The following is a 27,229-nucleotide window of genomic DNA, read 5'->3' on the forward strand; positions in this document are numbered from 1 at the left end:
TCAGTTTTGTGACCCCGCCCCACACTTTGGGAAACAGTGGGCTAATTTGAGAGTTGTTGACTTGGAACTTGGAAGGAATATGTAGCAACAACTAATGTGATGCTACTGTTTTTTTTTTGTTTTTAAATAGGAAATCTTTGCACTGGTGTTGGAGGAAAGAAAAAGAAGAAGATGATGTACGTGACCACCAAGAACGCAGGTAAAAAAATCACATCAACAAAGTTTTCACACAGGAAAATCTTTTCTCTTCCTTTCTTCACTAATATGTGGCTTTGTTTATTTTTTCCCTCCGTCATCGCAGAGTTTGACAGACATGAAATACTGCTGTATGAGGAGGTGGCCAAAGTGCCGCCTTTCAAGAGGAAAACTCTGATTCTGATTGGTGCCCAGGGTGTGGGGAGGCGGAGACTGAAGAACAAGCTTCTGCTCTTGGATCCACATCTGTTCGGCACCACCATCCCATGTACGGACTCTCAGGTTTCCATTATTATTCCACACTACACTTTCTGGGGTTTAATTATAATTATAATTTTAATTCAGCAGGTCGTAAATCTGAGTCAGCTGCAGCAGTGTGTGTGTGTTCATTACTCCTCTCTCCCAGATACCTCCAGGAAGCCCAAAAAGGGGGAACACGAGAGTCGGATGTACGCCTTCACCAGCCGCAGCAAGATGGAAGCCGATATAAAAAATGGACGCTACCTGGAACACGGCGAATACAACGGCAACCTGTACGGGATCAAGACTGACTCCATACACGAGGTGGTGGAGGCCGGCCGCGTCTGCATACTGGACGCCAACCCTCAGGTATGTGCACACTCAGCCTCCACACTGAGAGATCTGTCCAAAAAGGATTTGGTGTTAGGTGTTGTTGTAACTTGTAACAACACTAGGGGGAGACAGCAGGTCATCAGGTTTAATTAGACAATTATTATTGTTTTTATTATGACGATTTTCCACTAATATTAATGCTTCTATATGAGTTTATTATAATTTATATGTATTTATTTTTGTATATGTGAATGTACATAGACTTGTGTATATTATACATATATATATTTAGGTTCATGTGACACAGTCACACACGGTGATGCCTTCACTGTCACCACTCCGTAAAGTCAGTCAATATATATTTAGGTTCATGTGACACAGTTACACACGGTGATGCCTTCACTGTCAAAGTCAGTCGGGTTTAAGGAACGTCTGAAAACATCTCTCCGACTTTTCCTCGTTTCCACTCAGTCTCTCAAAGTGCTGAGGACGTCAGAGTTCCTGCCCTACGTGGTCTTCCTCCAGTCTCCGGAGTTCGAGGTTCTGAAGGCCATGAACCACTCTGCAGTAGAGGCCGAGGTCGTGACCCAGACGCTCACGGTGAGACACACCTGCAGTTCACTGTCACATCTCAGCAGTTGTCTGTCGAAGTCATAGGCCTGTTATTTTGACAAGTCTCATCACCAGCGCCCCCTTCTCCTCAGGATGAAGAACTACAGAGGACATGTAAAGACAGCGCCAAGATCCAAGCAGCGTTCGGTCACTACTTCGACCTGAGCATCGTCAACGACAACCTGGACGAGACCTACCGTACCGTCAAGGTCGCTCTGGAGACCGTGTCCAAAAACCCCCAGTGGGTCCCTGTCACCTGGGTGTTCTAGGACTGGAGCTGCGGAGGCCAGAGGTCAGAGGTCAGGGGTCAGGGGAGTGTGAAGACAGAGAGAGCTGAAAACATAGCACTGTGTGAAAAATGGATGGAAACATCCAGAAATACACAGGTGTGTTGGTCAGAACTGGAGGAATGAACCGGTCAATGAGTGTGTGTGTGTGTGTGTGTGTGTTTTTTCTACATTTTTGTGCCAAACCTGATGCTCATCATCAGCGTAAAAATCATTGTTTACACTCCAGAAAAATGAAGCTATAACTTTGGATTCAAATGTGTTTCATACTTTTCACATTTAAAACGACGACATCGTTTCACCGACGTGGTTCACAGATGTGAAATTCACGGTAAATTTAAACTTTATTTCTCTTCTATTTAAAGTGCATGAAAATTTCCCCACATTTTTTTCACACGTGTTTCGTCGTCTCGGTTTCGCGCCGTTCGTAGTTAGCAGTTGCGTCGATTCACGCCGTCTGAGATCGTTGCCTCGTCCTGTCACTGCTGTGGTGACGAGGACGACGTCGGTCGGAACGCGGCACGGTGGCCTTTGAGTGAACAGCACGACACCTAGAACTTTTGTGTCTTTTTTGTCTGTGGTTTTTTTTTTTTTCCGTTTTCGTCCAGAACGTGTGACGTTGTCCGTGGTGCCAAACATGAAACTCTTTTAAAGATCTTTTATTACGGCAGCTGCTGAAGACGATTTAATGTGAAATAATCTGTTTGTACAGACGAGATGTTGAAGCACTGACACATTAGTGACGCTCAGAGCAGGGATTCGTTTAAAACATTGGAAAAAAATGTTTGACGCACTGACACATTAGTGACGCTCTTTGGAAAAAAAAATGTTTTATGTTTTCATTTTTTTATTTATTATATTTATCGTTCACTCTTTCTGTTTAATTCTTAATAGTTTCACGTTCACATGCGGCTGTTTATCGTTGTCTCTCGACGGTTGTTTTTCCGTAAAGAAAACCACAAATGCAATAAAATCATTTTGTTACTTAATAGTCACTGCACTCGATCAAAACTCTGAGGGTTTTTTTTATCACTTACTGCAAAAATTAAAATCATAAAGTTTCAGAATTCTACATCCAGACCCAGTGTGTAGATTATTTTTGTGGATAATTGTCACATGAAAAGGAACATTTCATGTATTTTTAGGTCCTTTGATATTTCTCTGTTACAAGAGTGCGGCTCTGCTCTAAAAGACGACAGTTTTACACACTGCTCCGAAACGTGACATCAAACCTAGGGCTGTGTGAATCTGTGGACTGTACCTTTATTTATAACATCAGGGTGACTTCCTGTCAGTCTCTGTCTGTGAATGTAATGACCGTGTAAAGGAAACAGATGAATCACAGTCGGGATGAAAAAAAGATTATTTGGTGTTGAACAGTTTGAGCCAATCAGAAGAGCAGAAAGACATGACATCACACGGCATGTAGTTGTATGACCTGGTGTAAATCTGTCTTCAATAAAGGACTGGTTTGAAAAACTTCTGTGTTTTTCATCTCAGAGCAAAACTTTCAACTTCAACTCAATCCGGTCAAAAATGAGTGTCAAGAGTTCCTGTTGGTGGAACACGTTCTCCGACCGTACGCTGGTTCTAAAGGCGTCCTTGTTCTCTGATGCAGTGGAACCATCAGAGTCAGAGAGGGGTTTTGTACGTTCTACATCCTGAGGTCATTCAATAATCAGCATCAAATGAACATCTGAGAAAATGGGTTTGAACAAACCGCTCTCTTCTCCGTCTGACTCTCTGCCAGCCTCATGATCTCAGTGGAGGGGGGGGGGGGATGGGCGGGGGGGGGGGGGGGGGGGGGGGGTTTCTCCTCCTCCTGGTGGATGTTGATGTTCCTGTTGGAGAACAGCTTTTTCCTCCGGTCGCTCATACCGACCTGCTGCGCCGCTCCTTCGACTTTCTTACTCTTCTTCGGCTCTTCCTCTTCCTCTTCCTCCGCCGTTGTTTTTCCAACGATGCTCACCTCCTCTTGGTGGCTGCTGCTCGGTCTGTCGAGCGGCGTGCTGCTGCTGGCCGTCATCATCTTCCTGACCACACGTCAGCGTTGCAGGGTGTTCAGTGAGAGCTGCCTGAGACCCCCGGGACCCCTGGTCACTGACAGACAACAGAGGGATGAGAGGCTGAAACAAGGTAAACAGGAAGCTGTCGTCTGATTGTTTAGTCAGCAAAACCAGATGACGGCACTGACTTTCACTGAAGATCAGGAGTTCTTAGGTAGAGCAGCAGCGTTGACCTCAGGTCACTGTAAGTGTTTGTACTGAGTGTAATGTAAAAAGAAAAGAAAAATCAGCAACAGCACCCCCTAATGGACGCCAAATAACTACTTTTTAGCTACTAACTAGCATAATAAGTAATAGTCTTCAAACAAAAAAATATTCTGTGCAATCCTCTCACATACCCCTAGGGGGTCCATGTGCCACATGTTGAGAAACACTATGCTAGGCTATTCTTTAGTCACAGTTTATTAGCATTTTTAAACACATTTGATCAATAGTTCTGGAGAACTTGACTGATTTATGCACTTTTTTTGGCTAACAGGTTTCCGCGCCGACCGAGTTCCCTCCGCTCTGGATGCAGTGGTGATCGGGAGTGGTATCGGAGGACTGACGGCCGCCGCACTTTTGGCCAAAGCCGGGAAGAAGGTTTTGGTTCTGGAGCAGCACGATCAGGCCGGAGGCTGCACACACACCTTCCAGAACAAGGGCTTTGAGTTTGATGTTGGTAAGAAGACAAAAATATTCCCACACCAGTGAATTCCTCCTCCTCCCGTTGATGTGTTTGGGTTGGTTTTGTGTGTGTTGATAATTCTGTCTGCCTCCACCAGGCATCCATTACCTGGGCCAGCTTCATGAGAACAGCCTGCTGCGGATCACCCTGGATCAGATCTCAGACGGACAGCTACAGTTCGCTCGTCTGGGACAACACTTTGACACGGTGGTCCTGGGTCAGCCGGAGCAGCGCAGGTCCAACTCTGGACTCTCTCTCTGTCTGTCTGTTTGTTTTCAGTATTAATAACGTCTGTTTTAGTACCAACAAAATTCTTGCCCGTTGTTTCCAGGGAATATTACATCCACGCAGGGAAAACTGAGATGGCAGCGAGCCTGAAGAAGCAGTTCCCCGGTGAAGAAAAGTCCATCGATGAGTTAATGAGATTAATGAAGGTATGAACTGGTTAAAGTATTTACAACAAAACACCAAAATATGATGAATGAAAAGAAAAGACGTACGGAGTTCCACAGGGCACTGTCCTAGAGACGATGGTTTCTTTGTCCATGTTTCGTCACCAGATCACAGGGTTATACAGTACTTGGTTTGATTTGGTAACATGACAATATTACTGTGATTAAATTTTTATTTTTATTTTTATTTTTATTTTTATTTTTATTTTTATTTTTATTTTTATTTTTATTTTTATTTTTATTTTTATTTTTATTTTTATTTTATGTGAAAACACTAGAAGCAGTATATTTGAAACATATTATACTGATTTCAGCTGGTTGCCACACGGACCCCGCTGATCAGCATCTTGAAGATGATTCCTTATTGGCTGGTTGACCTGTTAGTGCGTACCGGCCTGTTGGACTGTATATCGCCTGTGTTCCGCCTGGCAACAACCAGCCATTCAGAAATAATGTCTCAGATCACGCAGAACAAGGACCTTCAGGCTCTGTCGGCGTACTTCTTCTATGGTACTGAACAAACACACACACACATTCACACATCCTAAATCACATTATTATAGAAGTTATTTTTAATAATACACATTTTGTCATTTTCTTTGCAGGCGTTCCCCCGAAGGAATCCAGTTTCCTTATCAATGCTCTCCTAATCCACCACTACAAACGTGGTGCTTACTACCCACGAGGGGGCGCCAGTGAGATTGCCTTTAACATTATTCCTGTCATAGAGCAGGCGGGGGGGAAGGTGCTGGTCAGAGCTCCTGTGCAACGAATTCTACTGAACCAGCAGGGGGAGGCCTGTGGTGAGGACGGACATCTTGCACCGTATTCACAATCTCTTCTGCCACTCCTGACTTGCAGCGTGGCTCCTGTTTTGCCACCTGTCATGTGTTGTTGAGCGTTTGCATTTCGTTAAAATCAACTTAATGAAATCACAATCTCTTCTGCCACTCCTGACTTATATCCATACAGCAGCGTGGCTCCTGTTTTGCCCCCTGTCATGTGCTCAGAATTGCTGAGTGTTTGCATTTTTTTTAATTAAATTTTTTTTTTGGTGTTTTAGGTGTGACGGTGCTGAAGGGACAGGGGGAAATTGAGGTCCACGCCCCTGTCGTCATCTCCAACGCCGGCATCTTCAACACCTTCCAGAAGTTTCTTCCTCGACATGTTCAGGAAACTCCAGGTAGTTCATCCCACCAGTGTTACCTCCTCTTGACTCCACTGCCTTCTGTTGCACTCCTTTTGTTTCTGTTCTGCAGAGGTGCGGTCTCTGCTGGGTATGGTGCGCCATGGTATGGGTTCCTTCCTGGTCTTTGTTGGTCTGGATGGAACCAAGGAGGAACTGGACATTGTCTCCACAAACTTCTGGATGTACAAGGACAATGACTTGGACGTGCTGTAGGTTTTTAGATGTTTTTTTTTCGTATTTGTTGGTTGTATTTTGAATATCGCTGACTCGGCTCATCTGTTGCTGTGGTTTTATGTGAAGAATGGAGAGATACACTTCCCTGAGCAGAGATCAGGTTCTAGGAAACATTCCCATGATGTTCATCACCTTCCCGTCTGCTAAAGATCCCACGTCCAACATCAGGCATCCAGGTAACTCCAGACAGGTGAAGGTGAAGCGTGTACTCAGGTGTAAATACTTCATGTACTTTATAATGTCTGTGCAGGTAAATCCTGCATGACTTTACTCACCATGGCCCGCTACGAGTGGTTCGAGGAGTGGGAAGGAAGCAAACTGGGCCGAAGAGGTCAAGATTATCTGGATCTGAAAAACGCTATGGCCCAAGAGCTGCTGGACTGGGCACTCATCATCTTCCCACAGCTGCGGGACAAGGTCAGTTCAAAGAAAGTTATCTCTCCTCCGGGACAATAAAAAATTGTTTTTTGATGTGCAACTTGTGAAGATATAGGGTTCATAAAAACTGTGGTTTGTAAATGAATCAAACGTGTTGTTGTTCCTGTTTGTTCCTCTGGGTGTGTTCACGTTCAGGTGGTGATGGTGGACGCTGCTACTCCGCTAACAAACTGCCACTACCTGGGCGCTCCCCGGGGTGAGATGTACGGGGCTGAACACAACCTGGAGCGGGTCAGCCCTGAAACGGTGGCCAGGACACGTTCGCAGACCCCAGTGGGTGGGCTGTACCTGACAGGTGAGACCACGACCCAAAAACTGAAGCATTGACCTTTACTGTGTTTACAATGAATTTTTTTATTTTCTTTATCTTCTTTGTTTATTATGATTTAATAAATACCTGTATAATCTGGGGATGATGAGATCAGTCGGCCCATATTATTGGCCCAATATTAGCATAACTATGTCATATATATGGAAAAAGAACTGGATATTCAGCATAAATTGTATACGTGTGTGTGCAGGTCAGGATGTGTTCTGTAACGGCCTGGCCGGAGCCGTGCACGGTGGCCTGCTGTGCGCCTCCGCCGTGCTCAACCAGATCCTCTACATCGACCTCCTGAGTCTGAAGAAAAAGCTCAAACACGGGGAGAAAGGTTTTAGATTTTTCCCCTTTTAAAAAGTCTGTCAACTGTCGAGCACCGAGCCGACGAACAAACAGCTGAAAGATGAGGTTTTATTTGGATTCAGTTGTTTCTCTGTGACAGACTTCAATATTAAAATCTTCTCACCGTCACACAGCGAGTGTTGTCGTCTGGTTCTTACAGTGTTGGTCGTATTTCTTGTGTCTCTTACATGATATGTATGGAAAATATTGATGACTCAAATAATAAACCACTACTCCACCTGTCCAGACGAGGACATTTCAATTGTGAAAATTAACAGCATCTATTAGGACATAGATTTAGGAAATTAATTGAAAATATGAACATTTGGCTGAAAATACAAAAGCAAAATATGTTTTAACCTGGGATTATGAAGGGTGTAGTTGAGAGATTTATTTAATTTATATATTATTTATTAATAATAATAAGGTATTAAAAAAATACTCTGGAGTTATTTAAAAACAACAGGTTAAATAGAGTTGTGTGATTACATTGTACTATTAAAACGCAAAGCAATAGTTATTTATCATTACTATTATTATACTATATATTATTATCACTAGTGAATATACATATTATATTATATTGTTATATAATATTATATTTGATTTATAGTGAATATAAATCAAAAGTCCAACTAGAGTTTGTTTTTAAAAACTGCCAACGACATATTTAAGCTGTTTAATAAATTAAAAAAATACTCTGGAGTTATTTAAAAACAACAGGTTTAATAGAGTTGTGATTACATTGTACGCCATTCACAATTCAGTCCACAAGGTGGCGGTAATGAACCTGTGAGTTACATGCTGAGCGCGATTTGCACACGGAAAAAGAAGAAGCAGGACGCGGTGGATAGGGAACAAAGGACGAGTGGGTAAGTGTCTGTGTTGGATTTATCCTGTTTGTGTAAAAGAAAACAACTTAATGTACAATTTAAACTTAAACGCGAAAATTCTTTAAGCCTTTTGATGTGTTTTAAAGCGAAAGAGTGGCTTTTTAAGACGAATAACAACAGACAAGCACTAAACTAGCTCGACCCGGTTCTTGTCGGCGCTAACACCGAGTTTAATTGAAACATTTTAAAAGCTTTACACACGTCATGTGTGGCAAACCACTCCATACAATGAATAATTATTGTTTATTATATTGCCCTCATCTAAAAAACGTGCCTTCGAGTGCGATTTAGACGTCAGCAACTTAATTTAAAAGAGAAATTTAACTCTTTGTGTTAGCCTGGTTTGGCTAACAGACCAGGCCGGCTGTGTTAGCTGTAAGGGCCCGCTCTGCCGTTATTTTTGTTTTGTTTATCGTTCAGTTCGACAAAATAACTTACGTTAACATGTGCTATATTTGTAGCAGATGTACAGAGGAAACAATAGTAACTCGGTTGATGTTAATTTTTTTGTTATTTTGTTGAATCTTAGGGCTGACCGGTATGGGAATAGCTTTTGCTGTGTGAGAAGAATCTGCAGCCACGATGTCAAGTAAGTTCATCAACATTACACAGTTAGAGGTTTTGCACTCACTTGTGTGAATCAGTAATTTAGTGTCGAAATTAGATTTTTTTTTTTAGTAATTCTGTATTACTGTTTGTAAACAGAGAGCATGTAGTCCTACCTAATCTGCAGGAGACAATATGATACTAAAGACTTAAGTACTGCTTAATAGTTAAGTCATATTGATGATGTTTACATGTGTTATTTGATCAATTATAGGCCATATACTGGTTAAGTAGTAGACTAGAAGTAATACAAAACCCAATCAGATGAACTTATTTCTTTCTGTTTTGTCTTTTTTTTTTGTGCAGAACGACCATCATATGCTCCTCCCCCTCCCCCAGCCCCAACAACAGTAAGTGAGCGACTGCAGTGTGTGTGTGTGCCTGAGTTTAACACTCCTTTTAGTATCTTCCTGTGTTACACTTCTCCCTTTATCCACTTTTTTTTTTACCCTCACAGACTGAAAAGGTACAAATCTTCCAGTGCTCCTGGTCATCATTCTCGCTTTGGCTTCTCTTCTCACATACAGTTGTTTATTTGATGTGCTTGTAGAGTAGGAGGCCAGTCAATCTTTACCAAAACATTATCACAAGATATGTTTTTAAATTGCAACACCTCCAATAAAAAACATTTAATGCTAACGTTATTACAGACACCTGGCCTTGTCTTGTCATGTTTTTTTTTACTTTTTTACTCAGTGAAATGGGTCATAGCATGCTTTCAAATTTCAGTGAATTAGTGACTAGTCACATGACTGAACAATCAAACTTCAGCTTTTTGCAAGAGAAAGATAATCATGCCATCTCCACACGTTGTGCTCTCATTCTGAATACAAGCCTGCACCATGGTGACCTCGTTTTAATTATTTTTATTATTTCTTCTTGATCTGCATGGGGGTGTCTTGGCAAACAACCAGGCAAAATAAAATAAAAATATATTCTCATGTCTCCCCTCCCGTTTCATTTTTTTCTTCTTCTGTGAATCCCTCTTCCTCCTCTTGTTTGTGAGCCATTTTTCATTCGTGTTTTGTCTCATTTGTCTTCCATTAGCAAATGCCTTCCACCCCTGGGTTTGTGGGCTACAACCCTTACAGCCATCTGGCCTACAACAACCTCCGACTGGGAGGGAGCTCCGGAGGCTCCGGCAGGGTAATGATGTGACGGTGGGAGGGAAACTGATTTAGGGTTCAGGATTGGTGGGGCTGGATCTCCATCAGTGTTTTATGTTAAATGTGGAGGGGGTTTAAAAAGTGTACGTTTAAAAACACTGCATTTTTTGGTCAATGCTTTTTGTCACAACTCCAAAACTATATATTCATGGATAAGTTATGGTCAATCTGTTGATCTGTTGAATTAAACACAATATTGCGATATTTCAAAATTAAGGATTTCTAAGGAATTAAATTTCTACAATAATGTAAACCACCTTGTAGAATTGACACCATATAATTTTTTTTTTGATTTTTGCATCACTGATAATATTTTTTTTTACATTTTTAATGAAAACATTAACAACCTTTTTTTACTACTGGGGGACATGTTTGAAATTTAAAAATAAATTCATTAATCTTGTGCTGCCATTGAGCACACTTTTGTTACCTGGTGTATTGACTCAAAAGTCTGGTGTGAACAGCTGCTGACCAACCACACCGTCGTATCCAGATGTTGTGTGACCTCTCTGAGCCCCCCCACCCCCACATGGTCGCTCATCTTTGTTTCCCCACAGTAAATGTTTGTGTGGTCGGCCTTTTTCTGTTTGGAGCCCCAGTTTCTAGTTTTGGCTGCTAAAATTGATTTTATTTTAACTTGCATGTAAACGAGTTGATGCGCATGTTTTGATGCTTTCGTCCTGTTTTGTAAAAAAAAAAAAAAAGCATTCTGAAGCATTGGCATGAGGTGAATCATCATGTTTACGTGTCGAGGCCTCAGTGTAGTCGGTGTGTTCTGATGGTTGTTTTGTGTCTGATTTAGCTGTTCCCTCTGGTACTTAATGCTCTGTCTCACACATGTTTCTCTCCCACTTCCAACAGAACTCCTCAGGCATCACCGTCCCAAAGCCACCTAAGCCACCAGACAAGCCGCTGATGCCTTACATGCGGTACAGCCGGAAGGTAAGCAGGAAGGTAAGACACCCATCCACGGTGTCTGCTTTTACTGCTTGTCCTCCCATCCCCTAAAAAGGTGCCGCAGTTTTGAGGGTGGGAGACAGCCAAGCCATGACGCCTCACCACCACCTCAGCCATCTAGTGGAGACTTTCCACTCTGTTATCCCGATACCTTACAGTAGCTTCCTCTGTTTGTCTGCACTAAAAACCAAATAACACGCATGTGCAAGCATGGGTCACTGCTGCAGCTTTGTTGTTTCCTCCCTGAATGGCTTCGCCTCTCCGGCTTCTCTGCACTGCACCATTGATTTCCTCTAACTTAAACACTCAAGTTGACATAAATCAGTAACATCCGTTTAATCTTTACACTCCTGTCTTTGGCTTAAGTCAAGTTGTTGCTTTTTTTTATCAGTAGATGAGTTAGTAAATCTCCTCATTCTGTCTGCACTTGTTTCCAACTTCATTTCCGTCACTGGTAGTGGTCTCGTAGTGACGTCTTGGACTACACTCGACCTCCAATAACCACGTGTTTGTCTGTGTGCGTGCGTGCCTGTGTGTGGGGGGGCATTGCCTCTGCTTGTGCACATGTTTGTGTCTTGTGTCTATGTTAAGGTATGGGACCAAGTGAAGGCGTCCAACCCAGACCTGAAGCTGTGGGAAATCGGGAAGATCATTGGGGGGATGTGGAGAGACCTGACGGATGAAGAGAAGCAGGATTATCTGAACGAGTACGAGGCAGAGAAAGTGAGTTCAGGCCTCGGCTCCAAGAAAAATGTTATAGTTCACAGGGGTGTGTATTGGCAAGAGTCTGGCGATATGATCATGCAATATACTGCGATTCTATAGTCACGACGACACGTTGAGTTTTGTCCCGGCTCCAAGAAAAATGTTATAGTTCACGGGGTGTGTATTGGCAAGAGTCTGGCCAGAGGGATCTACATTTGGAATCACTAGAGAAGAAAGAAAAAGGAAATGAATCAACATCACGATATTTCAGTGTATCTATATTTTCTTACACCTTCAATAGTTCAAGACTCACCTTCTTCTCCCCCCTCTTTCCTCTCAGATTGAGTATAACGACTCACTCAAGGCCTACCACAACTCTCCAGCCTACTTGGCTTACGTCAATGCTAAGAACCGAGCGGAGGCCGCCATGGAGGAGGAGAGTCGACAGAGGCAGAGCCGTATGGACAAAGGCGACCCGTACATGAGCATTCAGCCTGCCGAAGACCCCGATGGCAAGTTCTAAATATACCTGACCCTCAAATATCAACAATTCATCTAGAAACAAAGTCAGTCGGCTAAGTGTGAGTCTCTCCTGTCCAGACTACGACGATGGCTTTTCGGTGAAGCACACAGCAGCTGCTCGCTTCCAGCGAAACCACCGGCTCATCAGTGACATCCTCAGTGAGTTCGTGGTGCCTGATGTCCGCTCAGTGGTCACCACAGGACGCATGCAGGTCCTCAAGAGGCAGGTCCAGTCTCTAATGGTCCACCAGGTGAGTTAGCAGGATGTGTACTCCGCAGTGTTATGTGAGTTGAAACACACGAATCGTCTTTGAACGCAGTTTGAAGTCGGCTCAAAGTCGTCCTGCATCTGTTTGTAATTGCAGAGAAAGCTGGAGGCTGAACTTCTGCAGATTGAGGATCGTCACCAAGACAAGAAAAGACGTTTCCTGGAGACCACCGACACGTTCAACACTGAACTCAAAAGGGTAAAAATACAAAAACTCCAAACATCTTCTTGGAATATTGACATTGAGATGAATTATTTTATGTCGTCCTGCTGCACATCTGAGCTCTAATCCTGATCCTGGTCTACAGCTGTGCAGTCAGAAGGTGGAGGTGGACATGGAGAAGCTCGCAGCTGAGATGGCAGCAGCTGAGGAGGCCGCTCGTCGCCGGGCGGAGGAGAGGGAGCGTGAGGCAGCAGAGCAGGCGGAGAAGGCTGCTCAGCAGGCGGCGCAGCAGCAGCAGGATGCTGAACAAAATGGTGCTAATGCTAAAACCACAGCTAACGCCGATTCAGGGACCAAGGAGGAAGACATGCCCCAACCGATGGACACAGGTACAACTGAGTCTGCATTCACCTGTCAAAAAACAAAAACCAACTTCAGTTTTAAACCTGTCTTTTCTTGATTCCACCCTCAGATAAAGCAGCGGCTGCTGGACCATCCTCGGACCCCCACCCTGCTCCTCCACCCTCGTCTGATCCTCCATCTTCTGCCTCTGACAAAGCTTCCCCTCCACCCGACCAAACCAGGGAGAGCAGCACCCCCAGCAGCAACGCCCCCAGTGACGACAGCAACAGCAGCAGCAGCATCAGCATGCCGGCCCCACCCTCGGAGACCAGCCCCGCCGCAGCTGCCGTTGACCCGCCGCCCGCCCAGGAGACTCACACCCCCGCGCCCAACCCCAACGTACCCGCGGGAGCTCCTCCTCCACCTGCCTCAGAGGATCCGGCACCTCCACCACCACCGCCGCTACTGCCCCCCACCCAGAGCAGCCAACAGTTTGATATGTAAGAGTCTGCAGCTGCACCTCCGTTTAAATTCCATAGATAGAGAAGATGGAGGCCCTGTCCTGCAGCAGACGTTGGACTGGAAACACACAGTCGATGGTCACTGGACCAGGTGGGAACAAGAATGGAAAGTGTTGTTTGTCTGAACAGGGCCAGAGAGAGAGAGAGAGAGAGGTCAGTGATGCATGGCAGATTCTCTTTTTAGTCTATTTAACCAATAATTAACACGCGATTAATTTGAAGAGCCCAGGTTTTCCCTTCCATCATTTAGCTTCGTGTACACAACATGTGTGTAACTGCATCATCATCTGTAGTTCCTGACTGACGTGTCACCAAAGAGCACATTCTGATCTCAAAAAGAAATATTTTTAACCTGTAACTTAAATGGACTCAGATAACTGCGAACAGGCAGCTGTAACTCCACTGGCTGTTTTATACCAGGACCCCAGTCAACACCTCACAATGACTGTTACCACTCTATTACCTCCAGAGACGTCAGGCCCTCAGTGGAAGGTCAAACCGTTCACTCAGAGGATTTTTCTGTCACCGGCTGCTGTAACCCACCGACCGCGCTCATTAATTATCAAAGCAGGTCCCACTCCTCTCTGTCTCTGTACCTTTAAAGTGACCTGACTCATCACTGACTTTTATTTTTTTTGGTCTCGCCTCGTCCTCACGCCTACACTGTAAATAAGAAAACATTAAGCATAAATGTCTGGTTATTTAAACGGCCCGTAACTGTAGTTTGGAGACACCAACAGGCCGAGAATCTTCCTGGTTTGTTTTTTAACTGAAGCGTTTCTTCTTTTCTCCTCGATGGGTAAAACGCTGAGTGGACACGTGCACGCTACTGTGAGAAGAAGAATGCTGTACTTTGTTCTGTGGTGTGACAGTAAGAAGAGAGTCAACTGGTTTATTTTTTCCATATAATAACTGCGTATACACTTGGCTTCTTATCCGCTGTCGACTCGGTACTCGTGATGTTCCTCAGTCTCGGTGAAGAAAAGAAAAAAAAAACCCTTTAAATCGACCTGAACGTTGAGGCAGAAATGACACCCGGGCTGCAAACCTCCTGTTTCGTATTTCTCTCAGAGTTGAAATGGAAAATTCTGCCGATAAAAGATGACATTGCATGAAAAAAAAACATCCAACGGAACCGTCAGAATATTTAATATTGATTTCTGCCGATAAAAGATGACATTGCATGGAAAAAAAACCCGTCAGAATATTTAATATTGATTCTATTTGCATACCACTGGCGATTCCTCTTCCATTTGCATACCACTGGCAATTCCTCGGTATTATTGTTTTAGCATTTTAGTTTAGCATCTTTTTATTACCACAAACCCATCTTCCAGTCTTTCGTCTTTCCAGTCTCATTGGAACTTAATAAAAATCTCAATCTGAGGCCAAGGTGAATTTGGATGAATTTAAAACCAATAGTTAAAAACCATTGTTGTGCAGAGTAAAGATAAAATAAAGAAAAAACAGCACATTTGTTTTTTCTCTAAAGGTCTGTTGTTGGTTCCCATGGTGCATGATGTCGATGAAGTAGTTTCCTGTAGAGCAGTGTTGTTGATGATTTTAACGGCTGAACCTGTGGTTCCACAGTTCAGCAGAGAAATGGTCACAGGCTACGTTCAACCTCAAGTCACTCACGCTTTTAAAGGACTATTTTCTTACTTGAATTGGACTGTTTCTAGAACCGTCTTCTTTTTTTTGCATCCTTTTTGTACCGTCTGAACTTATCTATCCAAATAAAAGATTTCACAAACATTCACAGCGACACAGCTTGTTTTCTTCAACTTCCTTAGAGTCACAGAATCGTGTAGTTTTTCTACACTGATGTGTTTTGGTGTGAGCTCCTGTCCTTCCTCAGAGAACCACACCTCCTGCCTACAGGCCGTCACCAGAGGGCAGCACTGCAGGTGTGCCACGGCAAAATTTGCTTTTTGGAAACAAACGAAGGACGGGTCACGAGGACATCGAGTCGGACCTCTGAAGAAGACGTGAAGGTAAAACTACACCTGGTTGTTTAATTTAAGAAACTGGAATCACGTAGGATATGGAGATGGTTGGTGTAATAGTAGAGAGCAGCCAGTAGGGGGAGAAAATGGCAAGACATTTCCAGTTGTCATTTCCAGTCATTAGATCCAAATATTTACGTTCTTTATTCAGAAGTTAAACTAACAACACTGATACTGCAGATAATACATTATAACGACACGTGATTAACTACAAATATGTAATGTGTTCCATGGTGTAGCGGTTAGCACGCCCGCCTCGAGATATAGAGTCCTAGGTTTGATTCCCAGAGGAACCTGGTGTAAGTCGCTTTGTATAAAAGTGTCTGCTGAATGCATGAATGTAGTTAAAGCTGACTGATCTGTGGTTGGTTAATGTAGGTCAGCTGATCTTCCTCAGGCTGAAGCAGCGGTGAGACCCCCGTCACGGTGTAACGTCCTCCGTGTAACTCAGACGTCTTCTGCCCCACTGTCTCTCTGGAACCAGGAAGCCCTTCCTGATCACAGGCTCCACCACCAGCTCCAGAACGCAGGGCGGCTGTGGCACCGCCAGCTCGGTGACTCGGTACAGGTTGGTGTACGCCCGTCCCACCAGCACCAGTTGGCCTGGGGGGTTTCGTGGGTCGGGTCCCCTCAATCTGCGCCAGTACACTTTGAAGTGGCGCACCTGCTCCGTGGGGTAGTCCCACTGCAGAGTGGCGTTCAGGTGCAGACCGGTGGGGTCGGAGTCAGGTGAGGTGGCAGTGGAACCAGACAGCCACACTACGTCGTAAATACACACACCCTGGACCTTCTCAGGGGGAAGGTGGAGACTGGCCGCGTCCAGGAGCTGGAGAACAAAAACGACACAATGGGATTTCTGATGGGGGAGTAATTAGACTAATTGTGAGACCTTCTGGTATAGTTTTGTGCAGTATGAGATCGGTTCTGTCTCACCATGATCTCCCCCACCCTGCAGGTGAAGGGCACGTCCACATCTTTTCTTCTGCTCTGGATACTGACACATATTTCTCTGAGGGTGCAGACAAGGTGCTCCAGCTGATGACACCTGCACCAGGGACAGAAGGGGAGACGAGGCAGATGTATTGAATACTCCTCAGGAGGCAGAACGCTCTGGACAAGGTGACTGACAGTACCTGACAGTCCAACCGTCTGGATTCAAGGTCCCACACAGCTGAGAGAGGTCGCTGACCAGCTGATGATTCCTCTCTAGTACGTCAGGTCGCACACAGGTGGCTGTTGACATGAAAGGAAAGGACAAACAACTGCAGGTGATACCAGGATCTAGATAAGTGAAGAAACACATGACACAAACAGAAACTAGTTCTAGTTTGGCTTGGAACAGCAGCCAATCAAAACCAAGCATCAACAAATATCCTGGAGTCTGTTCTCGCTCTGAGCTGTTCAAACAGAGAGACAGCGTGCTCCAAGATGAACTCAACGCCTCTTAACTGCACAGACGGTTCGTTATCTTCAACAGTGTGAAATAAGAAACGTAGACTCACCTTTGCCGTCCTGGCCGTCTGCTGTCTTGAGCTCCAGTAAGACGCTGACGTCATCAGACGGTTTGCAGATGAGGGTCACCAGGACGGTTGGTGGCAGAGGGATGTGGAGGGAGAAGATCCTGAGACAAAGACGCCAGAGGTTTATGTGCCGACACTAGCACCAGTAGTAATATGAAAATGTGCAGACACACACACACACACACACTGACTTGGCGGACACGGGGTCTGTGTGAGCGGCAGGGATGAGGCCTTCCAGCAGCAGGGAGCAGCCTCCGTTCCATCCGTCCTCTGGGCAGCCGCGGCTCCTCAGCCAGCCCTGCTCCTTCAGCTTGGTGTGGTAGTACAGAGGCTGGACCTCCTGAGCCAAGAGGTTGAACCAGCTCCTTCCTGTCTCTTGCTGAAAACCCATAGAGTAAGAAAAACGGTTCTCCTTCCTGTCTCTTGCTGAAAACCCACAGAGTAAAAATAATGCAGTTTCATGTTGCATTTTTAATATTTACAAGGGGTGTGTATGGATATTTTCTTGCACATTAATATCTGAAATCAAAGTTTATTAACCCTCAAAAACAGAACAGTGAAATGAAGCTCTCTTTAAAATCAAGATTTTAATTAAATTAGCAGTGCAGCAGTAATGCTGACATGACATGTAACCCCCTCCCCTCCCCCACCTTCATCATTACCTTTCCACTGCAGTAGAATGCCTTTCCAAAGCCCTGGCAGAAGGAGGAGGTGAAGGGAAGAGGAGACGTTGGTCGGTGAGTGTACAGATAATCTGACAGAAGAGACCAGAACCTGGAAGAAAGATTAGGAATAAAATACAACACAACACAAAAACAATACGGTTTTTATCTGATGGAAGACGGAGCAGTGCCTCTAGAATATTGTTTTTTTATCTGATGGAAGACGGAGCAGTGCCCCTAGAATATTGTTTTGAATCTAGAAAAAATTCAAAATTTGCAGTGCCAGGTTCTAGAAGTGATTGTGTGATGAACTCACATATCCTGATTTTGTCGGAATTCCGTCTTGTCGTCGTTACTCTCGTAAACCCAGCCTGGGGCGAAGATGGCTGCGGAGAAGTCGTGTTTCCGGATGACGTCCAGAGCCTGAGGAACGAATGAGATCCCAACACATACGTACTGCAGTATTACTGTGTATTTGTAACTGGGCACATTGGTCCGCGGCGTCTCCTCTACCTTGTTAGTTTCCAACATTCCTCCGACCACATTTCCGCGGGCGAACACGTCTACTCCGACGTAGACGTCGGCCTCGCGGCCTTGGAGCCCACTGTAGTTCTTCATTTCCACCAAGTTTTCCTCCGTCCAGTTGTAGTTGGTGAAGAAACCGTCGCAGGAGTCAAAAAACATCCTAATTTAAAATATGAAAAACAATGGTATTTACATACTTTAACATAATGTAATCATGTAATTGGTGTCAGTCGTTTAAAAGACAATGCTTATGATGTCACACTTCGTATTTTTCACTTTAACATAATGTAATCATGTAATTGATGTCAGTCGTTTAAAAGCCGATGGTTTGACGTCACACTTTGGATTTTTCTGTCGATTCAAATGTCTTTACTTATTAGACTGGTTGAGTTGGTTCTGCCAGTCCAGGTTTCCCGTCTCCAGCACGCTGTCGTACCACACGACCAGGCTGCCGGTCACTCGCTCGTGCATTTGGTCTGTCAGATAGCGCAGGAACAAAGGTGTGTTCTTTACTGCCCCCTCCTGCCAGCAGAGGAGAGCACACACACATAATCTGTTGCTATTCCTCACAGAATCTTTCTGGACAGACACCCTGGGGGGCCGAACAGTCAAATAAAAAGAACAAACAAAATGGCTCGGCAGGCCGGATTTGGCCCGCAGGCCACCAGTTGATGATCACTGATGTAAATCAACCAGACCAAAGTGTTGATGTTTATAGTCAGGCAGCAGACAGGGGGCACTCATGGTCACCTTCTTTAGATCATTTGTGTGGTATATGAAATTTGTGGAATCGAACTCTCGACAGATTTTCACACTGGGACGTTTTATATAACGTGTTGATCAGTGTGGACGTCATCGACTTACGCTCAGTTTATTCTCTATGTTAATGAGCCAACCATCGAAGCCGTAGTAGTGGCTGATCTGGACCAGTTTATCGGCGACGGCCCGGTACGACTCCTCGTCTTTAAGGAAGGCCTCACACACTGCAGCGCCTTCTTTCCACTCTGTGATGAATGTTCCTGAAAGACGAGCCAATCACAGACGAGGTGAGAAAACACATCAGAAGTCCAGAGTTCTTTTTTCCATATTTAAATGATCATGCCGTCAAATATACCTGAATTGTTCTTCAGAGCCATTTCACTCACCGATTACGACGACTCCGTGTTTGTGAGCAGCGCTGGTCCACACGGCAGGCGGAATGGTCACCAAGGTGTGTGTGAAGTAATTGAAAATATCAATGTGGTGCCAGTGGTAGAAGGCGTAGGGGGCTTCTGAGCACGTCCCCTGGAGAAACCTGGGCCACAAAGGAAGCATGGCAATTATGAGGTTTTTATTTTTTTTTAAATAGATTATACATACATAAAATAGTTTGGGGGAAAATCGGCTGAATATGAAGGTGAAATCCACTAGATGACAGCATTGCAGCTCATTTTGTTAATATTTAATAATCAGGAGTTGTATGCAGCATGCTGGGGCGGGGGGTATATCGGTATCGGTTGAATTGTCTCGTGATATCTGACATCCCTAGTTATGGCCAAATTCAATAGTTTTTATCATGCATTTAAAAATTCCTCAACATTCCTACCTGTCATCCAGGTAGCCTCCCATCATGTCATGAGATATCAATGTCCGACGAGGGGTGATGTTCAGAGGAGGCTCCCGGGATGCCAAAGGGACGATCGCTACGTTGAAGGGATTGGCGCGACTTTTGTTCCATGACAGCAGATCCTCCAAGGTCTGGAGACCACAGATGATCGGTTCCGTCGTGTCTGCATCATAATGACTAGCTACGGGGGAAAAGAAAACTGCATTTGAAACGTACTGGTTCCTGGTAGTTTATAGTAGAGAGTTGAACTGAGTCGCCTTCCCACCTGGTAACTGTGAAGGTGTGTACTTGATGACCTCATAGGTACTGTTTGAATCCATGGGTTGATCCAAACAGGACTCCTGGCTGCAGAGAGGCAGAAATGTAGCACGACTTTCAGTCAATGTACGCAGCAGTACACAAACAGAAACATATCTTACTTCAGTCTGTCCTGAGTTAATATAACAGTACTCATTGAAAATGAGGCCCCAAAAGTAAACAGAAGCAGATAGAGGGTGGGTTCCAGCCCTATTTGAAATCCCTTTCAGTGAATGAAAGAAAAATAAGTAACAATGGAACTTGGTTTAATTTTTAACATTAAACATATTAACTGTATCTGCTAAGTCAACAAGAATGACTTTTTTCCAAAGTACAGTAAAACTTGACGTACAATACCTGAGTTAATGCCCATACGCTTGCCATTAAAAGTTACTACAATGTTATAACACAGTCGAGTTAGTTTGTTGTTAAGTTTAAGTAAGTTTTTACTGACCGTAAATTCAGTTTATGGCGGTGGACATATATATAAAAAAGAAGAACTAACTGCAGTTGAATGTTTTTTTTTTCTGACTTTACCCACACTACAGTACCTTCTTTCTTCCTTCTCCCTCTTTCCACTGACTCTGCCATCATTAACGTCGTCGTCGCCGATCTTCTCTCGACTTCTTTTCACGGTAAATTCCATTTCAAATGTTGTTTCTTTGATCATATACCGCTGGAAACCACAAAAACCCGCGCTGGTCTGTATGACAGCTGCTCACGGAAACAGAAACACCGGTGACGGAGGTGCGACGTTTCCTGCTTTTAACTTTCAAAGTAAAAGCGTATTTGTGAATTTAAAACAAAAAACAAAAACCTACAGCTCAAATCAGAACCTGGCGGCGTAGCAATATATTTTTCGCTTATATTTGTTGTTGTCATAAATTGTTTCAATTTTGCTAAAACGCTAAAGTTTTACCACTTACACTTGACATTTACCACAATAAATGTTAGAGTGAAGCTATTATGTACGTAATGCCACAAACTTAATTTATCGACGTAATTCTTTTTATTGCATATTTGACAAAACCCGGGCAAAAATCACATTATATAAGATAGTGGACCAAAGCCAAATGGACAAAGGAACCTATCTTTTGTTGTTGTGCAGAACCAGAGACCTTTACTTTGAAGAGATTGGGCGCTAACAAAAGAGACAGCATAAACGCAGTGTGTATATGTAGTGGGGTTAAAATCAAGTACTCGTCGTTCGGATTTAACATCTTTGCAGGGGTCTAAGGAAACAACCGAAATGGTTTAGAATCATCTCATACATATAAAAACATGTGCCATTTTTTAATTTTTTAGTGCACGTGAGATATCGAACGTAAGTTTTAAGTAAACAAACTTAATAAAGGTCTCTGTTTTGTCATTGTGTTATGAGGGGCGTAATAATTTTGTTTTTCCTGTTCAGTTATCGACAGCGCTAAATGGCGGTGAGTCTTCGCTGAAACGTTCTCTGATATGCGTAAACCATCCCGGAAATGACGCCAGAGACACAGCAGATGATCAGGATCTTCACAGAGAATCAGTGGAAACAGAGAGAGGGGTGAAAGTCTCAGTTGAATCTCCAACCTCTGCCCTTAAAATCCGTCTTCATCCGTGGACACGGACGCTTTTTTCACATCGAAATCAACGAGAGCATAAAGTACACACTCTCAGCTTCACGACAAGTGCTGTATTGTCACTGTGTGATGTTTGTAGTATTTTAAAACAAGTGGCGAAAGATTGCTGGAACCAAAGATACCCGGAGGCAACACAGAGAGAACATTTCTTCGCTGGAAAATATCTGTGTGAAATTGGTTTTCGTGTTCTGCATTCAAACGCACTTTGGACATAACCTCTGAACATTATTTTTACAATTTGGAGCTAGCGAGTGCGCTTGCTAGCAGAGAACAGCTTAACCATGGAGTTGAGAGTAGGAAACCGATACAGACTGGGAAGGAAAATTGGAAGTGGATCATTTGGAGACATATACCTAGGTGAGTTCTGGTTAAAGACGTCTAACAGAATGTCTTTATTTTTGTCCCTTTCCACCTTTTATTTCTATCCACTGTCCTTCCTTTCCGGGTTTTCTTAAAGGAGGTGCTGGTCGATCAGCTGTTCCTTGTTAGGTGTCCAGCTGCTAAGCTAGCTCTCATATAGCAACCAACATAGTTTCCCGCTACTATTATATACCTTAAAACATTAAATCAAACCTCAGACCATTAAGGGTATGGTATTCCATTTAATAGTATAACGTAATGTTTTAATAAACGATAATTGTGTTGTAGCTGGAGCCTGACAGCTGCTGACCAAGTCAACTAGCCGAAGATTGACTTGGCTCTCCGCCTTTAATCAGCAGAGGCAGCAGTAGTCCAGGGACAGAATAGCCCACCAGGCCGTGGGATTTACTATTTACTGCCACCAGGGTTAAGTAACAGTAATTCCCAACAGTCAGTTCTAAATACGACAGACTTTTTTCTGTGTCCTGCTCTTGTTTCCAGTGAGACATTCAGCAGCAGTTTATAAAAATATAAACTGCGAACTTCGGTGATATTGTCACGGAATAATTTCAGTATTCTAGTTATTTCTGCAATAAATGAAGGTAAAATCACAGTTGATTAGTTCTGTTTTGAAGTGACTAATGTTGAACTCTAGAAATTGGTGTTGATGTTGATGTCAGATTAAAAAAATACTAGACCTGATGTTAAATACTGTGTAGTTACAATTTCTGCACTTGTAGAATGTTTATTGTTCTACCATCTTTTTCAAATTTTTTTTCCAGCTTCACTCTTGGGCCAAGCAGAGGTTCCCTTTTTGTGATCCACCTTTAAATTGATAGTCAAGTAAAAGAAATAAATGATATAAAACAACACTTGAAGCCCTTTGAGTTGAAACCCTTCACCAAAGCTTCCTGTTGTGGCGAACAAAGTCCTCAACAACTTAATGACAAATTAATTACAGACACATGTCGGTGACTCAGTTGTACTGCTTATAACAAATGCTCTTGGCAACAGTGGTTAAAAACAGATGATCACGTTTCCGAGCTTCAGTCGTGGTCATCTGAAAAACAATAGAGAGGCCACATTGTTAATTCATGAAACACTTTTACAGACTGTGGAGTGATCACTTCATCACTGGCCTCTAATCAAGGTGTGGAGAACAGTGCAGTACCATATACTGGCCACTGAAACTCATTTTCAGGAATGATGGAAAATGTTATGACAAATAAATTGATTTATTAAAAAATTGATTGAATGATTTTATTTTTTTAACTTGTAACATGCCTTTTTTTATATAAGCTAAAGCATAAACAAATTTTAACCAGATGTAGGGTTGTGCATTTATTCTGTGAAATACAGAGTGACAAACAAGTGTCTGCAACATATGAGGGGAAGTGTTTGAAATACTTTTGGTCTGTCAACACTTCTGCTTCCTGTTGTTGTCTGCTAGAAAAACAGATTTTGACAAATATGCTGTTTTCCTCTGGCAGAGTTGATGCAAATTAAAATAATAATTAAAATAAAATTAGAATGTTACTTTTTCGCTCGTCCCTCTACGTTTGACCATGTTGTTGTTTATGTTGGCTGTTTATTCAGCGTTTGAGATTTTCTAATCCTAGTTAAGACGGGCTGGTTTTCCAACGGCTTGACTTTCTGACAGTAAGAGCTGTTTGCCCCTTACATAATGGCTTTGTGTTTTTGTTTGTACTCTGGTCCTCTACCCTCTGAGCAGCTGGGACTGATGTTACGTAACTACGCTAACAAGCTAAAGGGGTTTTCTGAAAACTAAAAAAGCCACAATCTTCACTGTAATGTTTATGATTTTAATGTGCAGGACATTGGATTATGAACCGAAGATCTCAAGTAGGCATGACTCAACTGTAGTTACTGTAAATAAAGTTTTAAAAGTACAGTCACAATCTGATGTACTGGTGCAATTCCCTCTACCCACAAGCCCTGTATTAATACTCCCACGCTGCGTAAGAGCCCAGTGTGTTTAATAATGCTGACAGTGTGTGACCAGTATGGTGTGGAGATGCCTGAGTGTGTGGCAGTGGGTTGTGCCCGTGTTGGTATGAGGGGCAGCCTGTTACTAGCAGCAGGAGGAGGAGGAGGTGAGGTGAGGTCAGCTCTTGGACTCATGGTGACTGGGTTCAAACATGGACCGTGAAAGAACCAGAACATGATACACCAGTGTATAACGTGTTAGTCAAGCTGTTGAGTCAGAACCAGGTTGAATCTGTCTGTTGACTGTCCTCTGGTTCTTTTCATCAGCTGGTACTTTTCATCAGCTGGTACATTTCATCATGTGCTCATTGAATTTATGTTGAAATTCTGGTACAAATACACTTGTGCAACCGTGTAAGTCTGGACCGTTGTCTTTGGTTTTAATGTGCCATTAGGTCATTAAAATGTTGAGAAACTAAGGCTGTTTAAAAAAAAAAAAAATGTTTTCTCCGATACTTAACTGAATAACTTCAGTACTACCTAAACTGTCAGTTTGGTGGGAAGGGGGAAGTATTTTGGTTTCAGTGTTGCACAACATCAAAGTTTTGACAGGACTCAACAGTCAGTTTCTGTGCTTAATGTGCCTGATGGGTTTTTTTTTATGGGAGTGATACCGACATGTATACTTTTAAAATCAAAAGTAAACTTTAGTTAATGAAAATACTGAGCTGTCAAATATTTACCCCAAATATCACGCTATTCAAATAGTTAGAATTATTGTTTCGGTTTCTTGTTGTTACCAAGATGCCATTGGAAAATTATTTAAAAAAATGTAATTTCTTTATTCAGTATTTAGTATTTCCGACCAATACTACTCACTCGTAGTAGTTCAATCGTTACCACATTACATACAGTTCCATTTGAACTAGAAAAAAAAAAAGTAAAATTAAAAGTACTATGTGAGTTAGACGCCTGTACCCACGGCATAGACACGTGGAATCTAAAAGTTCAGTTGGAATTGAACTTTTTCCCAATACTCACTGTTCGTTGTGTCAACGCAAACGTCAGTGTGTGTTAAAAGGGCTGGGTCCACTTATATAATTGAAGCTGACTGCAGCTGTCCTGAGGCCTACACAATAACGGAATCAAAGACGTGCCCAGGCGAACTCTGCCAGTGACTCAGGTTTTTTTTTTTTTTTTTTAGTCATTTATTCCACTAACACGTGAAGCTGCACAGCTCGTAATCATGTCAGAAGTCGCGCTCATGGTCGTCATCGCCGTCATCACCGTCAGCTGCCGTGTAAAGATGTACGTCACCAGAACTGTTCTTCCTGCTGCCGGAGGTTTGAACCCCCCACGGGGTTTGGTGGCAGGAGGGAGGGGGTAGTAGTGGTAGATATTTGTTCAGTATTCTCTACTTGGTTTAACTTATTTCACAACTTTCTCAGCAGGCCGCCGGCGTCCGTGGTGTGAATTTCCAGAATGTGATCTTTAATAAGAGCATTTCTCTTCTATACCGTAATTTAGTGCTGCGTGTGCTTTTGGGCCATTATTAAATGCAGGGTGATACACTGTGTGTGTGTGTGTGTGTGGTTCACTGTAGGAACACATGAGTGTATGTTGTTGTGAAGCGTCATAGAGGAACATGTCTAAACATGTCGAGTCAGCAGCGCTAGTTCACAGGAAAACTCATGTACATACTTTCTTACACACACACGCATATATATATAAATATAATGTATATAAACACAAAAACAGTCACTTTTCTTTGTCTACATTTTCATTTGAAACATCAATCCTGACCAATCAGCTTCTTTTCCTCGTTTTCTTGATGTCTGTGTCTTCAGTGTTTTCATCATATCATTGACTGATTGGCACCGGTACAAACCACAACCCTGACATAAGACGACTAATGTGTTGCTTTGGGCAAGTTTAAATCCTTAAATTGATCCTTTATTACTTATTTAGCATCAGACGGCTAACCTGAGAAAACAAATGCTACAATTAAAGGAGGTAAAAAGCAGTAATGTTCTGTCATGTTCTACAGTGTCTACATAATATTTATTATTAATTATAGTTGAGTTTTTGAAGACAGTCAGACTTTTGTTTACGTGTGAAACTTGATCTAAAATAAACTAAAAATTAAAGCCGTCACCGAGAGGCTCGGCACACCTTAAATCTAATCCCATCAGAAGCTGACAGACACGTGATACATGCAGTAAAAACATTTTTTTTTGGCTTACAGACACGTGATACATGCAGTAAAAACTTTTTTTTTTTACGCTGGATAATTTGAATGACTGAGGGACACATTTACAGGCCGCGGTGGTGGAGCACATCCTGGTTGTGTGTACGACCTGGTCCTGGAGAATCATTGACGCTCCATCAGTGCTGCTGTTAACCTACAGCACCAGACAGCTGCCAGAGTGTGTGTGTTATAGGATTACATAACCTGGTGTCTGGTTGCCTTCTGCAGAGAGCTGAAGTCCAGGATGACCGTATTTAGAATAAACACCACGGTAAAGAACAGAGTTGTCAGCAGCGCTGGTCTGGTTCAGTCCAAATCCTGTTCCCTGTCAAAGTTTGATAAAAAAAAAAAAACATTTAGTGAAAGCAGAGAGGAATTTGAGCTGTATGTGCAGGTCCACACATGTTCTGACAGCAGGGTACAGCAGGCGCTATCATCTATTTGGACTTTACTCTGTTAAACTAGTTATTTTGTTGTGACTCCGTTGTCACTTCAATCAACACTGATTTATATGGAGCTGAAGTTGGAGTTGGACTGAATTCTTCAATGAAGACAACGACTGTAACAGATCTTAAATGTACTTTATTAGCCTAGCCCTGAGCTAACGTGTGTCTCATCTCTCTCTGTCCAGGTACTGACATCTCTGTCGGAGAGGAGGTGGCCATCAAACTGGAATGTGTGAAGACCAAACACCCACAGCTCCACATTGAGAGCAAAATCTATAAGATGATGCAGGGTGGAGGTAGGTCACACTCAAAGATAGACGTCATCCAAACGGCCCGGTTTTCATTATAGATCATTAAAACCCCCGTGTCGCAGATCCGTTCTGCTCCCTCGAACATATTGAGTTTACAGGGAACCGACCGACAGCGGGCGTTGGCGGAGATTTAAAGTGTGTCGTCACTGCTGCAGGTTT

General features: G+C 43.2%; 5 protein-coding genes across 7 annotated transcripts in view; 4 read left to right on the top strand and 1 right to left on the bottom strand.

Moving 5' to 3' along the window:
- Window positions 1-2,448, top strand: part of LOC103393595 (MAGUK p55 subfamily member 2-like) — a 6,766-nt gene extending 4,318 nt beyond the window's left edge. For both annotated transcript variants that reach the window (XM_008330608.3, XM_017040358.2), the window contains 5 exons: window positions 131-199; window positions 302-463; window positions 602-804; window positions 1,240-1,368; window positions 1,473-2,448. In XM_008330608.3, the coding sequence (XP_008328830.1) occupies window positions 131-199; window positions 302-463; window positions 602-804; window positions 1,240-1,368; window positions 1,473-1,649 (740 nt within the window). In that variant the 3' untranslated portion in view covers window positions 1,650-2,448. The remainder of the gene's footprint in view (window positions 1-130; window positions 200-301; window positions 464-601; window positions 805-1,239; window positions 1,369-1,472) is intronic.
- A 1,055-nt stretch (window positions 2,449-3,503) lies between these two features.
- LOC103393594 (putative all-trans-retinol 13,14-reductase) lies at window positions 3,504-7,620 on the top strand. Its single transcript, XM_008330607.2, has 12 exons — window positions 3,504-3,803; window positions 4,212-4,394; window positions 4,498-4,636; window positions 4,732-4,834; window positions 5,167-5,362; window positions 5,458-5,655; window positions 5,916-6,035; window positions 6,112-6,250; window positions 6,342-6,451; window positions 6,526-6,692; window positions 6,849-7,008; window positions 7,235-7,620. Exons 1-12 carry the CDS (start codon window positions 3,629-3,631, stop codon window positions 7,387-7,389), a joined length of 1,845 nt encoding a protein of 614 aa, XP_008328829.1. The 5' UTR covers window positions 3,504-3,628; the 3' UTR covers window positions 7,390-7,620.
- A 514-nt stretch (window positions 7,621-8,134) lies between these two features.
- Window positions 8,135-14,658, top strand: LOC103393593 (SWI/SNF-related matrix-associated actin-dependent regulator of chromatin subfamily E member 1-like). 2 transcript variants are annotated; one of them, XM_008330604.2, is made up of 11 exons: window positions 8,135-8,249; window positions 8,800-8,859; window positions 9,183-9,226; window positions 9,924-10,022; window positions 10,904-10,996; window positions 11,591-11,722; window positions 12,045-12,216; window positions 12,305-12,477; window positions 12,592-12,693; window positions 12,803-13,046; window positions 13,130-14,658. In XM_008330604.2, exons 2-11 carry the CDS (start codon window positions 8,853-8,855, stop codon window positions 13,501-13,503), a joined length of 1,440 nt encoding a protein of 479 aa, XP_008328826.1. In that variant the 5' UTR covers window positions 8,135-8,249; window positions 8,800-8,852; the 3' UTR covers window positions 13,504-14,658. The 2 variants fall into 2 exon arrangements, with proteins under 2 accessions (XP_008328826.1, XP_008328828.1); XM_008330606.2 differs by having other exon boundaries at window positions 10,904-10,984.
- A 349-nt stretch (window positions 14,659-15,007) lies between these two features.
- Window positions 15,008-20,895, bottom strand: engase (endo-beta-N-acetylglucosaminidase). The gene is made up of 14 exons (XM_008330603.3): window positions 20,688-20,895; window positions 20,105-20,184; window positions 19,819-20,020; window positions 19,379-19,527; window positions 19,098-19,252; window positions 18,607-18,755; window positions 18,222-18,393; window positions 18,025-18,131; window positions 17,709-17,820; window positions 17,238-17,425; window positions 17,029-17,147; window positions 16,660-16,759; window positions 16,460-16,571; window positions 15,008-16,352 (listed from the first exon to the last, which is right to left on the bottom strand). Exons 1-14 carry the CDS (start codon window positions 20,804-20,806, stop codon window positions 15,948-15,950), a joined length of 2,169 nt encoding a protein of 722 aa, XP_008328825.1. The 5' UTR covers window positions 20,807-20,895; the 3' UTR covers window positions 15,008-15,947.
- A 424-nt stretch (window positions 20,896-21,319) lies between these two features.
- csnk1da (casein kinase 1, delta a) overlaps window positions 21,320-27,229 on the top strand; it is a 12,169-nt gene continuing 6,259 nt past the window's right edge. The window contains exons 1-3 of the mRNA XM_008330601.3: window positions 21,320-21,460; window positions 21,548-22,115; window positions 26,945-27,055. Of these exons, the coding sequence (XP_008328823.1) occupies window positions 22,040-22,115; window positions 26,945-27,055 (187 nt within the window). The 5' untranslated portion in view covers window positions 21,320-21,460; window positions 21,548-22,039. The remainder of the gene's footprint in view (window positions 21,461-21,547; window positions 22,116-26,944; window positions 27,056-27,229) is intronic.

The sequence above is a fragment of the Cynoglossus semilaevis genome, chromosome 17, assembly GCF_000523025.1.
Source record: "Cynoglossus semilaevis isolate Cse_v1.0 chromosome 17, Cse_v1.0, whole genome shotgun sequence".
Classification (NCBI taxonomy): domain Eukaryota; kingdom Metazoa; phylum Chordata; class Actinopteri; order Pleuronectiformes; family Cynoglossidae; genus Cynoglossus; species Cynoglossus semilaevis.

Bases quoted from the DNA above. Each gene is read 5' to 3' on its own strand.
- LOC103393594 (XM_008330607.2), top strand. From the start codon at position 3,629: ATGCTCACCTCCTCTTGGTGGCTGCTGCTCGGTCTGTCGAGCGGCGTG. The intron at 4,835-5,166 runs GTATGAACTGGT...TACTGATTTCAG, and splicing joins AGTTAATGAGATTAATGAAG to CTGGTTGCCACACGGACCCC. The intron at 6,251-6,341 runs GTAGGTTTTTAG...TTTTATGTGAAG, and splicing joins GACAATGACTTGGACGTGCT to AATGGAGAGATACACTTCCC.
- engase (XM_008330603.3), bottom strand. From the start codon at position 20,806: ATGATCAAAGAAACAACATTTGAAATGGAATTTACCGTGAAAAGAAGT. The intron at 17,426-17,708 runs GTAATGATGAAG...ATGGGTTTTCAG, and splicing joins CATTCTACTGCAGTGGAAAG to CAAGAGACAGGAAGGAGCTG. The intron at 16,353-16,459 runs GTGAGACAGAAC...TTTGTTCTCCAG, and splicing joins GCAGGGTGGGGGAGATCATG to CTCCTGGACGCGGCCAGTCT.
- LOC103393593 (XM_008330604.2), top strand. The intron at 10,997-11,590 runs GTAAGACACCCA...GTCTATGTTAAG, and splicing joins GCCGGAAGGTAAGCAGGAAG to GTATGGGACCAAGTGAAGGC. The intron at 12,217-12,304 runs GCAAGTTCTAAA...TCTCCTGTCCAG, and splicing joins GCCTGCCGAAGACCCCGATG to ACTACGACGATGGCTTTTCG.